This window comes from Corapipo altera, unplaced genomic scaffold (assembly GCF_003945725.1).
Source record: "Corapipo altera isolate COAL_440 unplaced genomic scaffold, ASM394572v1 327, whole genome shotgun sequence".
Lineage (NCBI taxonomy): Eukaryota > Metazoa > Chordata > Aves > Passeriformes > Pipridae > Corapipo > Corapipo altera.
The window spans coordinates 890,444-915,043 of record NW_020885004.1 but is presented as its reverse complement, the minus strand read 5'-3'; the positions used below and the strand labels follow the sequence as shown (position 1 = coordinate 915,043).

At 43.8% G+C, this 24,600-nt stretch overlaps 2 protein-coding genes across 5 annotated transcripts in view; one reads left to right on the top strand and one right to left on the bottom strand.

The window, feature by feature from the left end:
• Positions 1-11,905, bottom strand: part of PIK3AP1 (phosphoinositide-3-kinase adaptor protein 1) — a 44,738-nt gene extending 32,833 nt beyond the window's left edge. The window contains exons 1-2 of one of the 4 annotated variants that reach the window (XM_027667255.1): positions 11,149-11,905; positions 1,220-1,636 (exon numbers count right to left, since the gene is read on the bottom strand). Coding sequence is in view for 1 of the 4 variants with exons in the window: in XM_027667253.1 (XP_027523054.1) it covers positions 1,220-1,636; positions 7,330-7,342 (430 nt within the window). In the remaining 3 variants the exon portion in view is untranslated. Of the gene's footprint in view, positions 1-1,219; positions 1,637-7,329; positions 7,441-11,148 lie in introns of those variants that run through there. The other 3 variants (XM_027667256.1, XM_027667257.1, XM_027667253.1) reach the window with 3 other exon arrangements.
• An 88-nt stretch (positions 11,906-11,993) lies between these two features.
• Positions 11,994-23,970, top strand: NOLC1 (nucleolar and coiled-body phosphoprotein 1). Its single transcript, XM_027667258.1, has 14 exons — positions 11,994-12,117; positions 12,202-12,257; positions 12,374-12,486; positions 14,075-14,190; positions 14,958-15,099; positions 15,631-15,734; positions 16,388-16,529; positions 17,400-17,543; positions 18,029-18,118; positions 19,391-19,537; positions 19,758-20,324; positions 21,028-21,140; positions 21,532-21,612; positions 21,898-23,970. Exons 1-14 carry the CDS (start codon positions 12,004-12,006, stop codon positions 22,054-22,056), a joined length of 2,088 nt encoding a protein of 695 aa, XP_027523059.1. The 5' UTR covers positions 11,994-12,003; the 3' UTR covers positions 22,057-23,970.
• Positions 23,971-24,600: the final 630 nt, after the last annotated feature.

Below are 24,600 nucleotides of genomic sequence, written 5' to 3'. Positions count from 1 at the left end.
ATAAAAGTTCAGCCACTGTTTTTTGTTTTCTTTCAGACTGAAAGCAAAGGAGCCAGACTACTTTAATCCTAGGCTATACCTTGGGAATCCAAGATGGTTTAGAGGTGTGTGAAAGAGAAATGCAAACTTCAGTTTATGCAGATTTTTAAAATTTACTAAGAAATATCTGTTGTGATCTGGTTACCTGAGAATGACATCTACAGCATAATCCCTAAATTATCTTCAATCTTGACCATTTTGGCCAAGATCGTGACTTGCACAATTTATTTTTACAGTGATAAATTTTTTATTGTGGATATTGCACTTGTTATCCCAGCATAAAGCATCTTTATGCACAAAACACTAGACACACTAGAAGACTGCACTGCCTCATTTATGCCAGAAACAAATCTTAGTTCGAGATGCAACTGCGAGATTCCAATCTTGCTGAGGCTGACAAAGAATACTATAAACCTACATATGGTAATGTCATAAAAACCCCTTGACCAGGATGACTCCCCAGAGCTCTCCATCTTCATTTCAAGAGAAACAGAAAGAAATACTACACACTCTTATAGAGTAGAAAGTTCCGAATCAATTAAAACTGAGTACATTGGGCTTCTATAATCTCCAGCTGTTAATACTTCTGTGCTAGTTACAAGGTGATCACTTTCAGACTGGTTGTATTATTTTTAAGGCCATCAATGCAATTCTCAAATTAATCTCTGCCTTTCCATCATAGGTAACAAGCTAAACTGTTACCATGTGGTTACATCTCTGATTTTAGGCCCACTGCTATAGAATACATATTAGACAACCTTATTTTGGTTCTGGTATGACAGAAAAGTAAGTCTTAAGGAAAAGATAATTCTTTTCCTTAAATTAAATACATAGAAGACATTTTTCCAGTAATTTGGGTCAATAAATTTCAGGGCACAATATTTAGAGGCAGAACACTAAAGCTAAAGTATTAATTTTTTATTTGCTTTCAAAACTAGGCACCTATGACAATCTCAACTTCAGAAGTTCTCTGTGAGTCACTGGTAAACTTTTCTGAATTAGGCACTAATTGACCAGGCATAGAAAAACCTGCATGTAAAAATTCCTAGTTTCCAAGAGTTGCACAATGTGCTTCAGTTTTCTATTTCAGTAAAGAACATTAAGAGTGTTAAAATAAGAACAATGTATCCCCTCCTCCAACTCCTGACCAGAAAGCACAACTTCATGGCTACCATCTTACCTTCTGAAATAGCCTTCTTGACAGCTGCAAGGTAAGCATCAGGCTCATCATCATTTGTGAGTTCCTGCCACTGAGACCAGTCCTTGAAAAAGGTCGAATAGTCGTCACAGTCCGTAACACCACAGAACAGCTTGACTACTTTGCACGGGGGCCATAAAGCTTCCTGAAGGCTCTGCAGGACTTGAGGAAGATAAAAACTGTGCACGAGCTCTGCAGAAAGCAAAAGGATGATGCTCCGACTTCTGCTGAACAGGTCCAGCTCCTGGGGGGAAATGGCAGAGTCGCCTTCCAGTTGGTAGGTCAGAATCCGATGCTTTCGAATGTGCCGAGTAAAGAGGAAGAGGTTCTGGAGATACTGACACCATTCAGTAGCGTCACTTGCATACACAATCAGCACATCATATTCTCCAGGGGTTCCTGTACAGAGGCAAGATCATCACAGAAAAAAGATTAAATTCAAAGCATGAACTGACCCACAGCTTTGGAACAAAATCCCCACAGCTCTGTCTCTATAACTCCTGTCAAAAGCTACAAAGCACTTCAAAAGAACAGTAGTTCTATCCAAAGTGAGGTGTTCACATAAACAGAGGAATTCTAAGGGTGGATGAACTCCAACTTGCATCTACTCCACCAAAATTTAAGTAGTTTTCTGCTTCTCAAAAGACTCTCCTACAAAGAAGAGTGTTTCCTATATAGTTTCAAGTGAAGCAAACTACATGTCGAGATTTACAGATTTAAAGCATGTTGATGGAAAATAAAAAACCACAAAAACCAGACCTCCAAAACAAACTCGCTTGAAAAGGGGAGTTCACCTTTGTGTACAAAGTTAAATCATTTTAGGCAAGGAGAGGCTCTGTGCAACACAACTGCAACCATCCTCATTACATGATCAATTACATGATTAAGTGGAGCATACACTAAACAACACACCTAAAATAAGAAAGTCCTTTATTTAAATGAGGTCCCACCATGCGTACAGGAAGTTACTATGGCTTCCATGGTGTTAGACATTTGCTCTCATTGCAGCAGAAAGCAAACTGCCTGCAAAGTATGCATGCAACTTAGGGTACACCAGCCCCAGTGCTCACAGAGCAGCAATTCTGTCATTCAGCCTTCAGGCATTTTGCAAGCCTGCATTAGAGTCCTTCCCCCAGAGCTGTCATACAAAGGTTTCCCAACAATTTTGGCAAGACAAACCCTCTCTTCAGAGGGAAAGAATAAATACAATAGTGGGGTCATAACACAGCCCAAAATATCATCACCAAAGTTGAGTTCTTCCATAATTCTCTAGAGATAGCTTCTACCTACAGACTCATACATTTCTGTGCTCTGGAACGAAAGCATTTTTAAAAGTGTTACCAGCTTGCTAAGAAGAGCAGATGCAGACTGAACCAGCAGGACATGATGCAGTGCTCTCCCACCAATCCCAGGAAAACCTTTAAGTCTAAATTTAATTTTCCCATTTACCTGGGAAGAAGTTTACCCAAATTTGAGGTTGCAGCTCTAGTCCCATGGTAGATTTCAGAGCTGGGCATTTCAAATCTTATTAGCAAATTGTCTTCTTCTAATTCCAGTTTGACTCTTTAAAAGTGTCATTTCCAACCCATATCCATCCAGAAGCAAGCAAAGGCAGATTTTTCTAATAAAAGTCAAAGGCAATGCCTAAAATTTGGCATGCCAAAAAGATGACCTGCAGAGAGAGAATTTAGCAGAACTGAAGATGACAGTTTTGCAGTGAGCATATAAAAATTTAACCAAAATTGCACAGCCTCCAAAGATTTTATTCTACCACCTTCTCCAGAAATTTCATTAAGAAATTAAGGCTGAAATTATGTCTAGGTTGAGGGACCCCAGCCCTAAACTGTAAGCAGCTTTAAACTGTAGTTCAACAAAAGTGATACAGTTGAGAAGTAAAGCATGGAGATGTGCTCTGTGCTCAACAAATAGTGTTATGGTTACCTGCATAAATGGGAAGACTCTAGCAGTGAAAGGATGATGTCCTAGCTATGGAGAACATGTACAGTACAGTTCTTCAGTATTCACTAGGACAGCTGCACATTTCTGAGCAAACACAGATCCTGACCCCAGATGGAGGCTTGTAGGAGACAGCATTCCCAAAGGAGGGAATCCAGCAAACTCATAAAGCAGCCAAAAGAACTCAAAACCTTGAGACCTTTAAATTAAGAGTGCAGAACTGCTATAAAAAAAAGAGGGTTTTCAGACCAGTGAGTGCACCACTATTGACAAAATATCACGATGGTGGCTGAACGCCACCTGACAAAGATGATGGAATCACATGAGCAAAAACAAGAAAACCAAGCAGAATTCAACCAAGCAGAAAGGGAGATGTTCCACAGACCTCTGCTTGCACAGTCATGTGCTGATTTATGTGCAGTACAGTGGGAAAGGACAGCACAACTATCTGCTGAGAATGGAGCCCACGCATTGCATCATGGTCAGCCAAGCCCAACCTCAACAGATGGGGAGACCACACAGTGACTCTCTGAGGTGTGCCCAAGGCTCCTAAAGTCCTGCCCCAGCACTCTCTGGGAGAAGTCCCACCTCTAGTCTCTGGGAAAATCAGTAGTGGCCTCCCAGGCATTTTAATGTTCTGTAAAATGGAACACCTAATCCTATCATTCGTCTTTAAAAAGTGCACAGCTTCCACAACTAAACCTGTTAGCCAACAGGCCCTTCTCCACCCCTTCAATGAAAGGAAGCAGCTGTGCTTGGAGACAGGGTGGAGGAGCCAGTGATTTTAAAAATGCATTGCACTGCAGTGGCACTAAGTATCTGAGAAAGCCTCCATTCTCTGATATGTACACAAAAGATGCAAACTTGACAGACTCACTGCAGGTTCCCTGCCAGAACAGCACAGCCTTTGCATCCAGCAGCAAGGAACTTCACTCAGTGTTTAGGAAAGGTACTGATTCCCTAACTAATGCTGCTCTATGGGTGCACCATTCCCCTTAACAGAGCTGTGCCAGCTCTCCTCAGGCCCTCTTACCTCAATTCCTACGGCCTTCTACACTTACATGACAAATTGAGGAACAGTGCTCCTAAAAAGAGAACTGAGAAATAAAATTACTGACTCCACCTTTACAGCCAAAGAAACACTCTATGTCCATAAGTAAAAATACTGGAAGTAGGTCTTGCAGAGCTAAATAAGCTTTAGTCAGCATTGGAACTGCTTCAAATAAAACAAAAATCTAGAAATAACTTCAATTGCAACATTCTCTTTTAAAAGAAAGATGACACAGGAGTCACTTTCCTGGATCCCGCTATTATTTGTCGAACCAAATTGCTCCCTTTGCAGCACCAACTACTTTCCAGTCCTCATGGAAAAGTGTAATGAAGAATACAAAACATTTTTTCCCCACAATTCTTCACACATCAGTTACAGAAAAATTCACAGAGCACAGTTCAAAGCACAATGCATACTCTGCCTACTGTACACAGATAGGGAAATGCCTAGGTGAAAACCAACCATTTTATTTCCTTAAACCTTGGCCTTAGATGCTTTGACAATGCTTTTGACAGGATGGTTTTGGAAAAACAAACAGAAGGAAGTTTTCAATTAAAGTCAGAAATATATGAAAACTATATAAAATAGCATGATGATGAAAGACTTGTGCCAGCTGACTATCTCAATAATCTTTCACGCTCTCAAGAGTAATCTAGTTTAAATTTTAACAATACCTTATTTCTGCACTCCTAAACTTAGGGTATTAAAATTACTTTTGCCTCCATTTACAAAGTATCAGCACTATTAATAATATTGCAGGGCATATTTATTTATTTCATAGAAAATCATGAAGATACAGTTCTGTTGCAGTTTGCAGTGACAAACCATAACCTTTGCACTCCTTTTCAGCTGTAACTGCCTCTTCAGTGCTTAGTTGCACACTCTATTATACAGCAACAATAACAGATTGATGAGATTGCAAGCCAATATTGTACAAATGCCTAAGAACACTAACAGAAGGGTAAGGCCCACAGACTAAATAACAGACAAAGAACACAATACAAAGCTTTCCCTAGTTTACAAACTGCATGCAGAATGGAAGAGGATGAAACAATTCAGTAAAAATCACTGGAGCCCATGGCAAGAATAGAAGTATCCTATAGTGATAGACTGTGTCATGCCCTCATAGTCCCTCTCTGAGAAGCAAACAAACCAAGCTCATCTTCAAACTATGTCTGAGAGTAGTAAGGTGACAGTCTTCAAGTTAAGAGCACACATGGGATAATGGTTTATGGCCACATCATAAGGTTCTGATTACCATTGAAATAGATAAAGAATACTACGGGAAGTTGGCATATCATCTCTGGGTAAGACTACATCTTACAATATCGACTGTTATTATCTACTATTTCATTCCACAAGCCAAAGGGTTTGACCTTTTTCAATTTACAGATTATAAAGTTTTCAACTGTACTTGTAGGTCCCATAAAGAAAATTCAGGGCCTGTAATAATACACAGCTTTTCTGTGTCATCTTTCACATACCTCCCATAAATCGATCATGATTTCTCATTGTCCACAGATCAGGTAAAAAACTCAGACAAACAACCTTTACTCCAGTTCAGATGATCACATACAGTGGTGAGCAAATCTATTTTCACCTGCTAGGAAAAAGCCACCTCTGATTCTGACTACATAAGAAAAGCATTATGCAGCCTGCTCCAGTTTGGTTTGAGATTCCCGTGTGTGGAAGATACACAAATATTGCAGTCCAAAATAAAAATCCCTCTTCATGAAAGGCAGTTGCCTATGGTATAAATAAAACCCAACTCAAGGTGTCTTAATAATAAAATTCTTTAAAAGAGAGAGTACTTCCAAGAGGTGATAGAAACTACTGGTGGGCCATTAAGAGAAGTCCTCAGCACCTTTCATATTTTAGCGTCTGAAGTGTGTGTATTTAAGTGATGTATGAGGCAATAAATGCCTTCTTTGCATAGATGGAATGCAAAGTAATAGTGATCACTTGCAATAATTATTAACATCCTAGTGAGACTTCTTACCTTGACTGGAATAGAAAACCTTCACTTTAAATAAAGTGCTGCAAACAAGCAAGAGGAAATAGCAGAATCAAAGCAGATAAAATTTCTGCAAACCAAACTTCAGCGATAGGAACACGAGATTTGCATTATGATATGTTAATCTACAGTTGTTCTATTTTTAAGAGTCTCTGTGAAATCACCTTCCATTTACAAGGAGAAAAGTAGTTTTGCCCACAAGTCTCCTGAGGCCTCCGTTTAGTTTATTTTTACATCACAAGGAGATACGCGCCAGTGAAACGCAAATGTTACTTCACACCCTGAGAATGGCACGTTTTTCCTTTTTTAGACAAAACATACACTTCCCTGCAAGAAGAGGAACTTGCACACTGGGTATTAGCAAGACTTACACAATACAGGCCAAATCCCTTGTCCCCTTGAGTTTACAGCTCTGTTCTAGGTAGCTTTGCCTGCACATATGTTAGCTAAAACATTTTCAATTATGGCAACCTAGCTCAGTTCGTGATCCTGAGACACTATCGCAAGGGGCACCAAGTCATACCCCCAAAAAGGAAGAGCAGTGCAGGGGAATGAAGACGTATTTAGGAAGAACTGACTTATCTATAAAACATCACAGAGAAATACATGAGCAGTAAAGACGGACCGGGACAGCTTCCTCTACGGAACACCCTCCCTTAGAGCTCGCCGATCTGCCAACCCGAAGTGCGTTTAAGACGCAGGACAGCTCTGCCAGCACCTGCCCTGTACTCAAACCAAGTGAAGCAAGGCAAGGTAGAAAGAAAACAGCGAACAAAGGAGCCAGCGTTGCTCCGAAGAGCCCCGGGGTTCCCCTGACCTCGGGGAGCGGACCCTCCTTCCCCTCTCCCCAGCAGCGGGGCGCCCGGGGCGCGCAGAGCCGCGCAGCAGCTCCGCCCCGCCGGCGGGAGCGGGCAGGGCTCCGCTACGCCCCAAGTACCGGCACCGAGCGGGGACAGCCGCTCCCGCACCGCACCGCACCGCCGCAGGGCACAGCGCGGGCAGCGCGGCAGGACCGGGCGGACGAGCCCCGCCGCTCCGCCCGGCTCCCGGGGCGACAGCCGCGACACCTACCGGGGGCTGCCATGGTCCGGGGCTGGCGGGGAAAGAGCTGCTTTCCTTCCCTTACATCGCCGGCGGAGCCGAGCGGAGCGTCCACCCCCGCGGCGTGTCCTCGCCCCCCACTCGCAGGGGGCTCGGCCCGGCCCCGCGATCCTCCCGGCCCCGCCTCCCGCCCGCCCGCCGAGCCGGGGGCGCCCCCTGCGGAGCCGGGCACGGGCGGCTCCAGCCCCGCCGCGCGTCGCCTTCCCGGGACTCGGAGGGACTCTTCCCCAAACAGGGAAAGACACTGCCTTTCCCAGCTGGCTCCAGGCACATTCTCCATAGGTGGCCGAGGAAACAGCGCTACAACGAGGAAAAGTTACGTGTTGCGGTGGTACAGAAACTCCGTATCCTTAGTCACGGGAAACTGGGAGAAAGAGTTGTGAAAGAGAACAAGCGAAACCTGCTTTATGCATACCGCAGGTATTGACTTCCATCTCTAATGAGCAAGGAAAACTCCTACGGGAAAAGCAAGTTGTTCCATGTAGAATGAAGCAGCTTGATGTTATTGGTTTTCATCTAGAAGATGGTGCCTTTCAAATTAGATTTACCAAATTCCATATGACTATGCTCATGTTTGAGTACACAGAAAATAAGCAGTGGAAAGGACACTGTTAGAGTTCAGAAAGTAAGATTCAATTTATTAATTTTGTTGCTGGAGGCAAAGCAGAAATTCTGCCTATTCCTTTGCAAACTTATAAAAAACACTTGCACTGATTTGGATTCTGAAACATTTCTTTGCCAAGCACCACTGATGCACTTAGCACAGCAAAAGCAAACTCCTTATAATCTGTTTTCCCAGTCAAGGCAGTCATTCCCAAGCAGTCAGGTGGACATTCTCAATGCAGCTTAGTGTCACCAACACCAGTGTAAGAACTGAGCTGGCTACGAGCAGAAGGGAACCAACTCTTCTACTAATCAACTCTTAGAAGTTGGTCAAACTCTCTTGTTACCTCCAAATCATTCTTTACTCAAAACCCATTTTAAGCTTATGAACTGTGTGCCGCAGCCTGTCTTCCAAAATCAGTGTGCTCTCACAATAAGGAAATACCAGGACAGAAAGCACTTTCTGAGCACAGCCTTACGAGAAACTTCAGGTATGCAAAGAAGAAACCATAACTTTCCCATCTGAATCATCCTAAAAACATACATGAGAATAAAGAACACGTGGGCACTGGAGAAACGTCCCAATGCAGAACCTACTTGGGATTTATCTGAAGGACAGAAGTTAACTAATTGGAAACTAGAGTCTCTAGCCAAATTAATTTACTATTATGGAATAGTAAACATATATTAAAAACTATTGAAGCAGATGGATAACCACATGTATGACTTCATAATTGTTCCACATTATTTGACTTGTAAAGCTGTTTATCTTCTAACTTCCAATATAAAAAGTTAAAAAGAAAATCATCTCTCTGATGTTAGATGAGGATTTCAACATGATCTTATGAAATTAGCTTTTAAATTCTTTCTCTCTTTAAAGTCTTGCAGCATCACACAAAGGGCTGGCAGAGTTACCTTCCTGCTTTGTGGGAACCCCTGGGGCTTATCCGTATGTATCAGTGTCACTTAGGATGCTATGCATTTTGTTTAACCAATGCAAGCCCACAGGAAACCTCTTTAAATTTCCCAAGTCTCTAAAGTCAAATTCATGTGTCTCCACAAATGAGGCAGTGAAGTAACTGCCAGCATGTTGTTTCAGCAACCTCCACCTAAAAACTCAGACGATAAATCAAGGCAAAAGCTCCTTCACACCCTAGAACATTAAGCTGGCCTAAGGGACAGTTACACAGCTCCAAATGGATCAGAGAAAAAAAAAAAAAGGAGGAAACAGAGGGAACTTTTCATCCTCCCTTGCCTGAAATTGACTGCGCAACTCTTTCCTCACTTCAAATGACTGCAGCATGTAACAGCTGCATTTGCAGCATTATTCTCAAGAGTCTGTCTTATCCCTGTCCAAAGAAAAGGACTAGACTGCTTTTTCTAAAGACATTGCTTTTTAGCTAGGTACTTATGAGGGGTTACAACGAAAGGATTCAGTAAGTGTTTGAATACTCACGCTATCTCTCTTCACTTTTTCTTGGCCACAAAAAAAATAGGAAGAGCAGAGACTTCTCTCAAAAATGTTCTCTTCCAAGATGAACAGGTCTCCCTGCAGCCTTAACAAAAGAGATATGGCAGCCAAGGGGAAGACTGAAAAGACCCATGAGGAACAGGTGAGTGGAGCAAAGGAATTCACAAGCAATAGCATCAGTCAGATTTGCTTGCTTTTTAGATCCCAGAATCTCCCACTACTGCCCTGGGGAATTCAAGAACAAAAGAGCTTTCCCTTCCAGGTCATCTGAACAGCTGCAGGCACAACACAGGGGAACACACCTAGACAGACACACACCTCGGAAGAGAAGCTGCTACACAGCACAGGGAACAGACCTTTACTGGCAAAGGCCAGGCAGGAAAGGGAGATACTAACCAGATGAGAAGCAAAGGGAGTCTGAAGCAAAAAGTAACTTCCCTGGTTCCTCACACCAGTTACTTCAGACAGCAGGACTTAAAATAAGGACAGTTTACCAGCAATGGCTGCATGTCTTCCTTTCTGATGCAGACAAAAGCACAAGTTTGCTGAGCTTTGCAGATGAAGCTTGCAGCTGTACCTTACTGTAGATGGAAAGTACAAAAACTAAGAGAAATATTAGTTCCTGGAAACGGTTTCCTTTCTGCAACACAGCCTCCTGTTATTCCACACAGAACAGGGGCAGGTCAGGTCAGGGACATCTGAAAACAAGTACACACATTTAACCAACTCTCAGCTCAATGTCCCTTTTCTATACCACAGGTTACAGCACCTGTACAAAATTACAGGATCTTACAGTAAAAAATACAAGAGCTGACTTTTACTTCCCCATAAGCGCAAACGTGGCACTTTCCAGAGACACCAGCAACAGGAATGCTTTGCTGAGCACAGAGCCCCACCCAAGTGTGTGTGTTCATCAGGCACTAGGAGAGGGACAGAACACCCACATAGCAGGAACAGCAATCTTTGGAGATCATAAAGTGCAGAACGCTAGGTAGGGGAAATGTAAAAGCATAATGCTACCTACTTACTACTGCTCTTTTTTTACCCTAGCAGCCCTAAATCGAAACTTTCAGCACAGGACTCTCTTCTTCCTTTGCCCCCAGCAAGTTTTATAGCACATTCTATCGAAGAGAATCAAGAAAAACCTCATCACAAAGACAAGGAGAACAGAGAGCTACAACCATCAGAGCAAACCTCCAGTTTTACAGAAAAAAAAACTTCCCTGGAGAAATGACTAACTTAAAGCCACAGCCACCTTTTGCCCATAGGCCCAGAAGCTCCATTTAAGCTCAGGCCGGGGTCTTCAGTGTTTGCTCGAGGTATACCTGTTTCATGTCCTGTTTCTAACCTTGCCTCTTTGAAGCTCTTCAAGCCTTTATTGTAAGCAGCCTTATTTCACATTCCCTTTCTGTCTCTCTCTTATAGGTTGTCACTTTAGGACCATAGTGTTACTTTTACCATAGTCCTTCTTCTAGCACCATTTCCCCTTGTTCCTATATGGATTCATTATGGTGTCCCAGACCTGGTTTGTTATTGTAAACTGGCAAACAAGAAACCCCTGAGACTCAATTTGTGAGCATTAGGAAGCAGGCATCCTTTATCATCAGCATGGGACACACAGGGAGGATAGCTCCTCTAATCTTGTGTGTGTCCTGTTTTTCGGTCAGCACAGCTAATATTTACTTAAAATTTTACATATTCATCCAATGTCTTACTTATTCACTACACCTCTCATAAAGTTCAAACATATGGTAACTAGCTCGAAGTTGTTCGGAAGGCCTTGTTTGGTCGCTAGGGGTCTCTGGTGGTCGTTTGGAACTTGAACTTCACTTGGACTTGTCCGTTGAGCAGCGCATTAACAGCCCGTTGTAGAGCGTCTTTGTTCAGCATCTCTTACCAAAAACTGGATACTCATGTTACCACTACTTTAAATAAAACATTCATAAACTTGCTTTTTTCGCAGTTACCCTTACAGAAACTTACATTGCAAACACCCGTGTAAAATTACTGAACAATGGAGAATTATTGCTCTTGGAATTATAGCTCACTTTTCCTGAGACTACCGATTAATCTCGTTATCAGTAGCCAGCTCTGTCTTCCGTGTTCCAGCTACGTGGGGCTGCGCCGCGGCGGTGAGGGCTCTGCCAGTACCGGCTGCCCACAGCCACCGGCTTGTTCTCCTCCGTGGAACGGCCTTACTCCTGCTCCCCAGGACTCTCCGAGCTCCTTACTCCTGCTCCCTAGCATTCTCCTTTCAGTGACGGCGTTTAAAGTGGATTACGAGTAGGCTGATCGGGCTTAGGTGGACTTAAGTCTTCCAGTGCCGTGTGGGCGCTGCCGGGTTCCCAGGCCCTACTTTTGCACCCTGGGCAGCCGTCCGCACTGCGTGGAGGCGGGCACCGACACGAAGGAGGTGTCTTTTTCTCTCTCCCTGCCCCGATGCCGCCGCCGGTCCCCGAAGCGGTGCCGCCCGGACAACATGGCGGCGGGGCGGGGCCGGGGCCGCGCCGTGACGGCGCAGGCGCGCGGGCAGGCGGGGGCGCGCGCGCAGGCGGCACGTGTCCCGGTGCATGATGGCGGAGCGGCGCGCGGTGCCGAGCGACCTGTTCCCGCTCGTGCTCGCCTTCCTGCGCGAGAGCGGCTGCCAGGGCGCCGCGCGCGCCTTCGCCAGGGAGGCGGCGGCGGTGAGCGGGGAGCGGGAACGGGAACGGGAGAGGGGCGGGATGGGGTCGGGGGCGCGCTCACTGACGCGGCCTGTCTCGGTTTAGAAGGAGCAGGACCCGAACGCGGCCTCCCTCCTGGACATCTTCACCTACTGGCTGCGGTAAGTGCCTCCCCCCCGCACCGCGGGGCCGCGCTCGCCCCCCCGGGCCGGGGCTGCGCGGGTACCCCCCAGGGCTCCCTCCGCCGCAGGGCCCCGCTCAGCCTCTCTGCCCGCAGGTCTCCGGCGGCCAAGAAGGCAAAGCTGGTCCCGAACGGCGGCCAGGCGAAGAGGAAGCCGTCCTCCAGCAGCTCCAGCGAGGAGGACGAGAAGCCCCCGGCCAAGAAGCCAGGTGGGGTTTGTGAGCGGCCCTGGAGTAGGCTGGGGTTGTGTTTGATGTTTTCTCCTCACCTGCATGTAGAGTCGAGCGTCAGCAGCCCTTTTGAGGTCCTACAGCAGCTATCAGGGCTTGTATTGACTGATCTCGGTTTTGGCAGGTCTTTTGCCCATGACATGTAAGATATGTTCATCCTAACTAAGGGTGATCTTTTTATCATCTTATAATTTAGATACATCAGAGTTTGTGTCCCCTGGAAGGTGTTAGCCATTCATTTTCTCTCCTTAGGCTGAGCCTAGGGAAGGCATTGGACTGTATTGAGTTTGAAGGTGCTGTTAAGTGGCACCTTCATTACCTCGTCTATATGGGAGTTCTACTTTCCAAACACTCACTAGGATATCTCAGCAGGATTATACCTACTTGCTTTGGCACCTTCAGATTATGTGTTGCTTTAAATACTGGGTGAAATTGGAATTTGAGAGTATGCAGATTGGGCAGGTACTGGGAGGAAGCTACCTTATGGTGTTTTTTCCATGTTATTTTTTAGGAACTCTCTTACTAAGATCTTCAAAGAATGATTTTTCGTCTTGATTTTTGTAGGAAAATCGATTCAGGTTTTACAAATGCTTGTACATTTGTTAAAATACTCATAATTTGACAAAACTCCTGCATGGCTACGATTTATCTAGGTTTATCAGTGTCCTCTGTATTGGTGGACACCATGACCTGTTAGTTGCAGAGCAGTTGCACAGGGTATGCTTGAATTCAAGAGAAATGCCAGGCATCCTTATTCACCTGCTGCTTGTGGGAGGTTACTATCCTTTTTTAACTCTCAAGCTTGTGTACGAATTCTGTCAAAAAATACATCTCTCCATTGCATTCTGGTATGTGGTGAGCTACATTTTCCCCTTTTACCTGGAATTGTTCTTATATCTTCCCTTAATTATCTTATTACTGTATGTAAGATGTGTGTATCTAGCAGGAAATTTGCAGGGGATAAGGACTAAATAGGGAGAGGGAGAGACAGAAAGAAAACTGGTCTTCAGCTCAAACCATCCTAAAGCTGAATTTGAACTTAGATCTGATTTTTATTTGATAAGGACACTTGCAAATATAGTGTGATCCAAAATGATTCCTTTTACTCCACATTATTAAAAAGCAATCAGTAACCAGGAAGTAGACTTGGCTAAAACACATTCAAGCATCTGGGACTTTAGCCACAGAGAGTGGCTCTCTTTTGCAAGCACAAGTCTGTGCTCGATCAGCAGGTTTCTTTAAAGTGAAACTGGTGTGCAGACCCAGTTAATGATATCTCAGTTTGGGGGGGATCTTTCTTTGTGGGCTCTCCTTTTTGGTGATAGAATTCTGCATTTAAATGTTTATGTGACAAAGGTAAAATCTAGAATTGGTTCTATCCTCTTGCTTACTCATTTTGGAGTAGTTTGTGACATGCTGCTCAAGAAATAAAGTCAGCGTTGTGAACTTCAGTCATGGTTTAATGACCTTCGTGTATCCTTTACCCTGATACCCACTAGTGCAGGATATAGGTACATGCAAATTGTGAATTAACTTGTCATCAGTGTGTGCTGTCCCATATTTGCAGCTAAAGCAGCAGCTGTTCCAAAAAAAAAAGCAGTTCCTCCAGCCAAGAAGGCAGAGAGCAGCAGTGAGGACTCCAGTGATGATTCAGACTCAGAGGAGGAGGAGAAGCCAACAAAGGTTTGCTTTTCTTTCCAGCCTCTTTGATGCATATTTGACAGTGATAAATAATAGCAAATTTGACCAACAGAATTCTCTCTGAAATTAGGCTCACTTCTCCTGAACGGTGAAGTGCCTAGGCTGCAGCAGGGTGCAGTGCAAGACATTTCTGTAATGGACATTGTGCCATTTGGACTGGTCTCAGGAGAAATTAATTTCTTGTCCAGAACCCACTTTGTTTCATATCCAAGTCTGCTCCTTGCTTTTATCCTAAGACTGCTAGGGCTTACTTTTTTACAGAGGAAGATTTATTTGCAGTTGCTACAATAAATTTGATCTTTTTCTATATATATGTGTTTATATAGAAAGAGAATCTTCTCTTTCCTTTTTCTTGCTGCAGTTGTGGTCTTGAAAAGTTGGGAGGGGGAAGAATGATGTTAGTATACACCAAAGGACACTGACCAGAGTTGCCCGGTTCAGTATTTTCAGTCTTCAAACTAATGTGATCTGTAGAAGGAAGAAGGCGCCAGCCTCAGATCTGCCTCATTTTGAGGAGGCAAAACTCAAGACTGAGGTGCAAAGGAAGCTTCCCGTGGGTTTCTGGGAGGTTTTCCGGAGCAGAATTGTTATACAGAGATTTTCAGACTTTTGCCATTAGGCAGAGTGGTGTTTTCAAATCAAAATGGTAACCTCTTTGAAAGGTAGGTGTTTATACGTGTCCCACTTATTAGCCTCATTTTCTTTTCGTGACTATGAAGGCTAATCAGGTTTTTTTCCCTGTTGTTTAGAAAGGTGCAAAATCTGTGGTGAAACCAGCTGGAACCAAAACCCAGCCTCAGAAGAAAGCAGAGAGTTCTAGCTCTGACTCAAGCAGCTCAGATGAAGAAGCACCAAAGAAACAGCCACCAAAACTAGCAACACCTAAATCAGGTACCTCTTATTGCGTATCACGTGTCAAAGTGAAAAAAGCCAGAAAAGCCAGGGGAGGAGTGCTGGGGACTGTATCTGCATGCAAAGGCATATTTATTAACATAGCAGTCTGAAAATCTGCTGTCACTGCCATTTGCACTCCAGTCCAGTCTGCTTCTGACACAGAAGAGGGGTAGAACTGATTGCAAATAAAACATCTGGTCCTGAATGCTTCATTGTTTGAATAGGTGACCGTAGTCAGCAGCCTTAACTACTGAAGTTTTGCTTTTTCCAGTGTCTTCCCCTGAAAAAGCAGGGAAGATCTTTACTTAGCCTTTAGTCCTGGAATGTCCCATCAGCTAGAACAGACAGTTTTCAGAAAACTTTCTCTAAGCTTGCAGTAGGATAAACCAACAGTTTTGCAGTACTACCTTAATCTGCCCTGTTGGCTTCCTGTGATTCTTTTCTTTCTATGATACTTTCTGCTCGATGTAATTATCCTTCACCTACCATGGCATGTTTTGTATTGTTCCTTTGTACTTCTCTCAAAAGGAAGTAAAGCTGCCCAGGCAGCTACGAAGGTTGTCAATGGAAAAGCAGCAAGCAGTAGCAGCAGTAGTGAAGATTCTGATGAGGAAAAGGCTGCACCAAAAAAGGTAAATTAGACCATAAAAAACTTCATGAACACTGTAGAAGTCTAGTAAGACTGAATGTATCATCTTGCAAGCACAGACTATAGATGCTGTGCTCAGCATACCTCTTATATCTCTTTCTCCTTTATACAGTGGGATTATGTGTTCTGTACATACCTCTACTGCTTCATGCACTGCATTCTTTTCTACTAGCTCCTTACTGCTTTTTTTATTCCATCCTTTAACAGGAAAACATCTCATTGTGTTTTAACCCTATCATATTCTCCATTATGTATTCACTTTGGTATTACTTTTTTGTGCTTAGCTGACTGTAACTTTGAGTTTTCCACTAAGGAGTATTTAAAAATGTTTTCTTCTACACAAAAATAATCATGTGGGAGTTGCTACCATTTCAGTCAGTTCTGAGCCCCTTTGTCAAGAGCAGCTCCTGATTAGGAGTTCATGCAACAGAAAACAGTAGAAGAGTGGACTGAGAGATAATAATGCCCATGTGTTTCCTAAAATTTGTATTTGAGAATATTTATTAATCTCTCATCCTTTGTCTTCAGAATTTGCTCTCTTAAGTGAAGTGTGGAGTTAAAACAAAATCCACATCCAACTGTCCCCACAAGATGTCTGCAACTTCCTTTTTTTTAATGTTTATTTCTTATAATAAGGTTGTTCCCAAGAAATCAAAACCTGCAGCCACTAAAGCATGTCCAGGGAAAAACAAACGTGCCAAGGAAAGTTCCAGTAGTGAGGACTCATCTGACAGCTCAGATGATGAAAAGCCACCTGCAAAACAAAAGCCAAAGTCTGGTACGTACTAAATGCCATTGCTGCTATGGGGGAGGATACTTTCTGCTAGTCCTGCTGTCCTGGGAGAACTGCATATGGGGCACAGGCAAGCCCTGCTGCACACAAGGTTCCAGGTGCTGGTGGTGGTAACATGAAACAGAGATGCAGCAGCTCTTTTCATGTGAGATGTTTGGGCTGGGCCTACAGTTCAGCTCCTCCCTCAGCAAGGGATGGTGAGTGAGAGACACTGTGGTGCCCTGCTTGGTTTGCCTGTCGGATAGCCTTTAACTACATTCTTTGCATGTTTCCTGTCTGCCAGGATGTGGGAAGTAAATATCAAGTGGTTTGATTATTCTGTATCTGCAGCAATTTAAGCTTTTTTAGGGTTCATTTTTTGTGAAGTATCCAGGGCTGTTCAGTTGTAGTCCAGCTGATGGGCTAAATGGGCTCTGGTCAGTGTGGTATAATGCTTTTAGGGTTCCAGTAGAGAGCTGGTCTGAGGGGAGGGTCAAATCATCAAAGGTCAGTCTGATACTCTAACCAGAGGATTTGAGAAGGCAGTAAATGAAAACTATGAACAGATGACATATCTCTTTTCTTTTCTGGAAAAGTTTGGCAACAATCTCCTGTTCTTCTAAAAGTGCAGAGAAAACTTGTGCAGAGATGGTTGGGTTAGCTGAACCCCAAGAGGAGAGTTAAACCCACAGTAGAAACAGAGGTAGCAGTGGGATGGGTATAACCTTTCAAATTATAAGCTGGTATGTTTGGTTGTAGTTACAGAAGGGGAATAAATGAAACTGAATAGAAGTGCTTTATTCTAACTACAGCAGACATCTCACGTGCTGCTCACGTTATCATGCAGGTATCTGAACGCTATGTTTCTCTTCACAGGTCAGTACAGTGCTGTACCACCTCCTCAGGGAACGCAGACAAAGAAAGGCCTTGCCAAGGCTCCTGCAAAAAAGGCTGAGAGCAGTGACTCTTCAGACAGTAGTGATGAGGCAGAGCAGGTGCCCCCAAAGGGAGCAGTAGCAGGTATGTTGTGAGAGGGGAAGGCTGCAGAGGACGTGCTACAATGGAGCCAACAGTGTTTTGGCAATGTCCTGGTTTCCTTGAAAAGGGCATTTGCCTTTGGTCTGTGTTGCTATTTGCTTTTCTGGAAGCTTCTGATTAATTTGAAGGCCTCCCAAACAACACTGTACAACTCGTGGATCTGAACTGTATGCAGGTTAGATTACTTTACACGTGGTGGTTTGAAAAGTCATCAGGATCTGGTTTAGTGGGAATAAGCCAAGTTCTTGCTTGGCTTCCAGTTGCTGGCTGATACACTGCAACAAACGTGGGTAGAGCCCTTCCCAAATCTTCGTTCACGAAGCCCAGCCATGATGATGACACTGAGAAGATACTTGGCGAATATCTGATACACCGAGAATGAAGCTTTTTAACATCTGGAAAGGTTTAGATCTTGGGACAAAGGTTTGGTGTGGATGTGGCTGTTAATTTTCTACTTGCTTTTGCAGGCAAAGCTGTAGTAGCTAAAACGATCCCTGGCCCCCAAAACAAAGCTGTGACTAGCAAGAAGGCTAAATCCAGTTCTGACAGTGACTCAGGTAATTCAAGAAATAAAGTTTTGATTCTTTTGTGTTAATGTTTTGATTGGCCAGGTTGCTGTATAGTGAGGTATCTGCTGCAATCTTTAGTGTATGGGCTAGCAAGATGTGAAAGTGAAAAACAGCAGCCTGCTATGCAGAGTGCAGTCTGACCATGAGACAACGAGACCATTGGCAAGCGCAGAAAGGTCTTCATATTGCTGGATGGAAAGGGTGGGGAATCACATATCAGGTTTCTCAAGGAAGGTTAATGGTTAAACGTTTTGAGGATCTCTGTCTTAAGGGTTTTGGTTTCTGTTATCCCACTGTGTTTGGGAGAAGTTTCTGAGATAAAAATGTAACTACCATATGAAGTTTGAAATAGACTCAGAAGATGCCTTCTCCTCATTTGACCCTAGAAATGGGGACAGTGTGCTTTGTAGCTCCTGTTCATCAGCTCAGAGGTTTGCAGGGCTGTATTTCCCATGTAAATTCCCTATGTGCTACATTTCTCCTCCAAGTTCAAGGTGCTCCTGTTGTGTATCTCAACATCTCTGGTGCCACAGCAGGGACTGTGGGTGGCAGATGGCTATCTGTCTGTGAACAGTTAGCAGTAGATTGTGTGACACTGCAGTGAGTGTCAGGCGTTGTGTTCTCTGGTTTTGTTGCCTAGTTTCTATCAAAATAGTCAAGTTTTTGATTGCTGTTAATAAAGTGTTCAGAAATACTGTAAAAGATCAGGTTTAGTATTCCAGATTCCTGTAACACACAATACAAAGCTGTATTTGTACTCAGGAGTCTCCAGCCCATCCTCAGACTGCTGCTAAACTCATCTCATACAGGAATTAGTTAAAATGAGATACTGTGCTGTCACTGCCTCAATTTGAATGCTTTGTAAACTTTATCTCCTAGTTTCTTGTATGTTTTTTGATCCTTACTACATATTTTCTTTTCCCAGCATTTCTTCTTCCTGAGTTTAGTCTTGGTGATATGGGTACTTTCTCCAGTCCCTTATTCTGTACCTCTTCTCCTACATTAATCTCCAGATATCTTCTTCCTTGTGCATGTATTTGTGAAGAACTTAAACTGTTTGTTTTCACTTCCTCCCAACAAAGCCAAAACCATTCAAGTGTTCATCAAATGCTGCTGGTTGCTTGTTGCCTAGTGGCTCAGCCTTGAGTTGAGCCACAAGCCATTTTGCTTTTCACTTCCCTGTGAGTTATATACATGTTATTACTAAAGTAGCTTGCACATGAATCCTGCTAACTTAAAAAAAACTTTTTTTTTTGTTAGATTCCAGCTCTGAAGATGACAAAAAGAAGGCAGGGAGTAAGCTCCCAGCTAAACCACCTGTGATAAAGAATACTTCCAAACCAACAAAAGTAGTTGTCAAGCCTGGACAAGCAAAGAAAGACTCCAGTTCTTCCTCGGACAGCTCAGGTATTGGGGTAGAAGAAAAGGAGAATTTCTACATGCATGTTAATCTAGCTCAGACCCCTGTGCTTCTAGACAGGGTAGGAGGGTGTGGTTGGACAGGAATACCCATTACAGTGTTGTTTCAAACACTGTGCAGTGTGTATCAACATGAAATCTGTATGTTAGCTTTGTGTTGAAGGAATGGCACTTAGCCTGATTGTTTTTTTCTTTCTTTCCATTCTAGATTCTGATAGTTCTGACAAGAAGGCAGCTCCTGTGAAGCCCACAACTAAAGCAGCAACCCCTGCAGCAAAGAAGTCACAAGCTGCCACAAAGAAAGCACAAAGCAGCTCTGATTCAGATAGCAGCTCCAGCAGTTCTGAGGATGAGAAGGAAAAGAAGAAAGCCCCTCCAGCTAAATTAGCTGGCAAAGTGGCTAAGCCAGTGTCCAAACCTTCTACTCCAGCTTCCAAAGCAGACACATCTGACTCTGATAGCTCAAGCAGTGAAGAAGAAAAGAAGCCAGCAGTGAAACCAGCCACTAAATCTACAGGGGCAGCAAAAGCAACTGTGGGGAAGAAGGCAGCTGCTTCTAGTAGTAGCAGCAGCTCATCAGATAGTTCCAGTGAAGAGGATGGGAAGCCCAAAAAGGTGGCAAAAGGGGTACAGAATGGTTCTAAGGCCACTACCTCCACAGAGAAAGCAAAAGCATCCTCAACAGCAGCAAACAACATGAAGTCTAAGGCAGCTGGTGGCAGTAGTAGCAGCAGTGAAAGCAGCTCTGAGGAAGAAACCGGAAAAGTTAATGGAGGTATTGTTACCTACAGTCTGGGAAGTGGGTCTGTCAGACAGTGTTACTGAGCCAAACGTGAATGGAAGACTTTCTTAAACAATATTCAGTCCAATCTCTGTTACTGGATTATGCCATTTGGTGCAGTACTGAGAGGGAAGGGCTAGTTTTGCATTTGATGGAATCCTTTTTGTCTGCTGGCAGTAGAATTTGTGGTAATGCTGAAGCACATTTCTGTATAGCTGTTGCCAGTTGCCATCTGTGCATGCACAAGATTTAGTGACAGCGAAGTGGACTGCTGGAGGACCTTGTCCGTGTGGAGTGGGACACCACAGTTGATATTGCAGTGTGCAATCTCAATCTTTAACCCTCCAGGAGGAAAGCTAGTGATGCCCTAATGATGTGTGCAAGTGCATATGGTATGACTCCAAAACCTGGCAAACTTTGACCAACAGAATTCTCTCAAGTATGCAAAATCATTAATATACAGGTACCCTATTCCATAAAATTATTTTTATCCCTTAGGATAGGATGGGAAGATCCTTGCTGACCCAAAATGACTTTTAGTGTCTGGTACAGCAGTCTGTTTTCTGGGTGAAGTAATGCAGGGACCAATTCTCACACCTATGTCAACATTGGGTTAGCTTTCTGGGGGAGGGATGTCATTACCTTTCCCAACACTGCAGTTACTCCCTTTAAAGTTTTGCTGCTGTACATCTAACAGGTTCAGTCGGGAAGAAACAGAAGAGGGAAGATATTCAGGAGTCAGAGACACCACAAAGTAAAAAAGCAAAGGTCAAAACCAAAACACCACACACAGTCCCCAAGGTGAAACGGGTAAGTGAGGGTGGACTGTGGCAACTGGCCGAAGAGGCATCTGTCTCCTAAACAACTAGGATTGTTTGGGGATTTTGTGGGAGGTTGGGCCCACAGAATTATTTGTATTTTTATTCCTTCTTCAAGCACTTAAACTTTGTCTGGAGAACCCTAGGGGGAGTGCACATATGTGCATAGTATTGTTTTGGCAAAAGCTGCTTGGATATGCTTGCACAGGAGCATCCCTGAGCTGCCTGATCTGAAGAAGGGAAGGAACCATGAATCTGAGAAACACGTAAAGATTGAGGTGATGTGAACAGGGCTGTCTATTTGCAGGGCAAGGAAGGAGGTTGTCAGTAAGAGAATGTTGTGTGTTTGCATGTGCTTACTGTCTCATTTTCTTTCTCAACAGCCAGCCTCTCCATTCCGCCGTGTAAGGGAAGAAGAGATTGAGGTGGATGCCCGTGTTGCTGATAACTCATTTGAAGCAAAGGTAGGGCTAGATAGTGTCCAGAGTGGTAACACTGTCTCTGAAAGCACATGTCAGCAGAGCAGCCTTGGTGTGCTTGTGGGGAGTGTTTCTGGTGAGAACTTTTTCCACCAGGAGGAGCTGTTAAGAAGCATGTGAGCAGTGGCAGGAGGTGCATGGGAGAGCAGTATCAGCTCCAGTGTTAATGTACTAGTGTTCGCTGGGTAGGGTAAATTGCAAAGCATTGCCTTTACTCTCTTGGGTACTGACTTGAATTTCTTTTTTCTTCTCCCTCCTCATCCCTCACAGAAAGGAGCAGCTGGTGACTGGGGTGAGAAGGCTAACAATATCCTGAAATACACTAAAGGCAAATCTTTCCGCCATGAGAAGACAAAGAAAAAACGAGGCAGCTACCGTGGGGGCACTATATCAACCCAAGTCAATTCCGTCAAGTTTGAAAGTGACTGAGAATGTTTCCTTTGGAATTCATAAACCATCTGCTCACCAGAACATCTTGGATGGGCATGTGAACATTATGGATATCAAGCCTGCCTGGAACGCTACCTCCCCTACCCCCTTGTGGTACAGGCAGCTCCAGTGTAGGGATATGGGAGAATGGCTGGATGTTTCCCCCTTTTATTTCTAATTTTGGTTTAGTCTCCTAATTTGGAACCATCCTTGAGCTGGTGTTACTAGCACCACCAGGGTGACCTCCAAGGCTTATATTTTCTACAGTCTTATTTTAAAAGGCTGGCAATGATTTTTAGTTTTGGTTTCCTGCCCCACTAATAGGAGAAACAGGAGAATGATTTCTCTATCTTAACCTCCCATTTCTTTTTCAGCCAGTTTAAATCTGATACCTGTGAAAAGGCAAGTATTGTAACTTGCCTTTGATTAGTTACTGTAAGAACAACTGATTCGAGCCCTCTGGCTGTAATCCCCAACCCCACATGACATTTCAAATTCACACTTGCAGTGTGACAGGGTTCCTCTTTTCTGTGTTCTTTTATGGTTTTACCTTGTAATAAATACCTTCCTCTTCCTTGCACTCCTGTTGAGGCTACTAACCAGAGTACTTGGAGAAGCAGCATCTAAATACATCTTAGTGGCTGAATAACAGTATTGCTTGCAGTTGCAAGGTGGGGGGCAGAAAGACCAAGGTCTATAGTACAGCTGTGGCAATCTTGTCAACACTTCCATTAGGAGTGTAGCTGGGGAGTGGAGTTGTGAAGAAACTTGACTGCATGGATGTTTCACTTGGTGGGATCAGGTAGGGAGGCAGAGGAGATAAAGCCCTCTTTCCAGCTCTGCTTTTTGCTGTGTTTTTGTTTCAGAGACTCTGACTGCAGTGGCATTACTCCTTGTTCTCTCTGAACACATAATGTGCCAGCTTATGCTTATTGCCAGCAGTGTGAGCTGCAGCGTGGTAGGAGTCAAGATGAATGTATCATTAATGCCTTAAATTTCTTTTCTGGGTTGGATCACTCGCTTTTTGAGCTGTTTTCCATCTGTTAAATCCCTCTTGAGAAGTAAAATGCCAGCTTCCCTTATCACTAAGGCAAATAAAGCCTAGTGTGGCAAGGTTTGAAGTGTTAGCTACAAGTACATGTTCAGTATGGGGAGCCAAAAGTTCAGAAACTTGCAGCCAAAACTGAGACTAGTTGAGGCTTACTGCTGGTGAGGGGCAGACTTGCTTTCCATCCAGTTGTGTCACTGCCTCCTTACTTACGGTGCAGCTTATATTTGGTTCTCCCAAATACTTTGCCTCCTGTTAGGGGGTTCAGGTTAAGTAGTTTGTGGAGCAGTTGGCTGAGCCCACAGCCAGTGTGAATTTAACAATGGTACTACATGTTTGGGAAACAGAGTAGTGGGCTGTGGTGAAGCTGCCAGCCGCTGAGAGTGCAGGGCCTGATTTCCATGTTTCCATTCCCTCCCTAAAGGCTGCCAATGAGAGCAGCCTTGTTACAGGAAGCTACATTAGTGTGCAAAGCAGTGTCGCCTAATTGAGGGTTGGATGAGACTTGATGAGCCACCCCCATGTACGTGAGCAGCAGCTTTTTCCAAATGAGCCTTTTTCATGTCTTCCCCTCTGGCTTGCACAGTAACTGTGGTACCTGATTCAAGGCTACAGTGCAGAGGGGCCCAGGAGACCATGGTTATTTAAAGAAAATAAAGGTTAGAGGCCAAAGGAAGGTGGGAAGAGTATTTTCTACATAAGGACTTAAACGTCATCTTGTGTGTCATTTACCCTCTTTTTTTCTGTTTATACGGAACTTATATTTGGAACTCTTTTAAATACTTTTATGCTTTGGAGTTTTTAAAAAAGTCTAAAGTGTGAATTTGATGTGTCATAAAATAAAGATTGCTGCCTTTGTAGTCTGAGTGGATCTGGTAGTTAAAGATAGAGAAGGGCGGGTGGGAAAAGGGAGGGTACCAGAGCTGGGGGTAACAGCACTGTCTTCATCTGCCTGCATCCACTTGTCTTATTTACATGATTGTGGGCATGTGACAGACCTTCAGAAGTGAAAGGGGGCCTCTGCAGCTGTCAGTTGTGTGCAAGGAATTTGGATAAAACTCTAGAATAGTATTTATATATACCAAGATAAACTGAGGATGTTCAAGTCCCTTTCCACTAGAGTATTTAGTTGGTTCTCAAATATTGCTGCCAAATTAGCAGTATGGCAGCTGGCCTTATAAGAAGCACCACCATATGGAATAAGAAAGAATAGGCATAACTGAAAACTCCTGTATATACCAGGTTAAAATAAGTCATTTCTGTAACTTCGTAGATTTCTTCCTCCTCTGTGATCATGTATGCAAGGAAAAGAAACATGCTAATAGGTAGGGCCTTGTGGAGATCTTGAGTGCTGTAATGCTCAGTTTTGCTCCTTGTGCTGTACCTCTATGGAAAGATTTGGGATGAATCACCAGGTCCATCAGGCACTCAGTTGCTCTGTAACCAATAGTCTTTGCCGCAGCCTTCCACCTTGAACATAATGTTGTAGGAGAAGG

Excerpts from the sequence above, each read along its gene's own strand:
- NOLC1 (XM_027667258.1), top strand. The coding sequence starts at position 12,004 with ATGATGGCGGAGCGGCGCGCGGTGCCGAGCGACCTGTTCCCGCTCGTG. Across the intron at positions 17,544-18,028 it reads CCCAAAGGGAGCAGTAGCAG|GCAAAGCTGTAGTAGCTAAA; the intron begins GTATGTTGTGAG and ends TTGCTTTTGCAG. Across the intron at positions 18,119-19,390 it reads CAGTTCTGACAGTGACTCAG|ATTCCAGCTCTGAAGATGAC; the intron begins GTAATTCAAGAA and ends TTTTTTTGTTAG.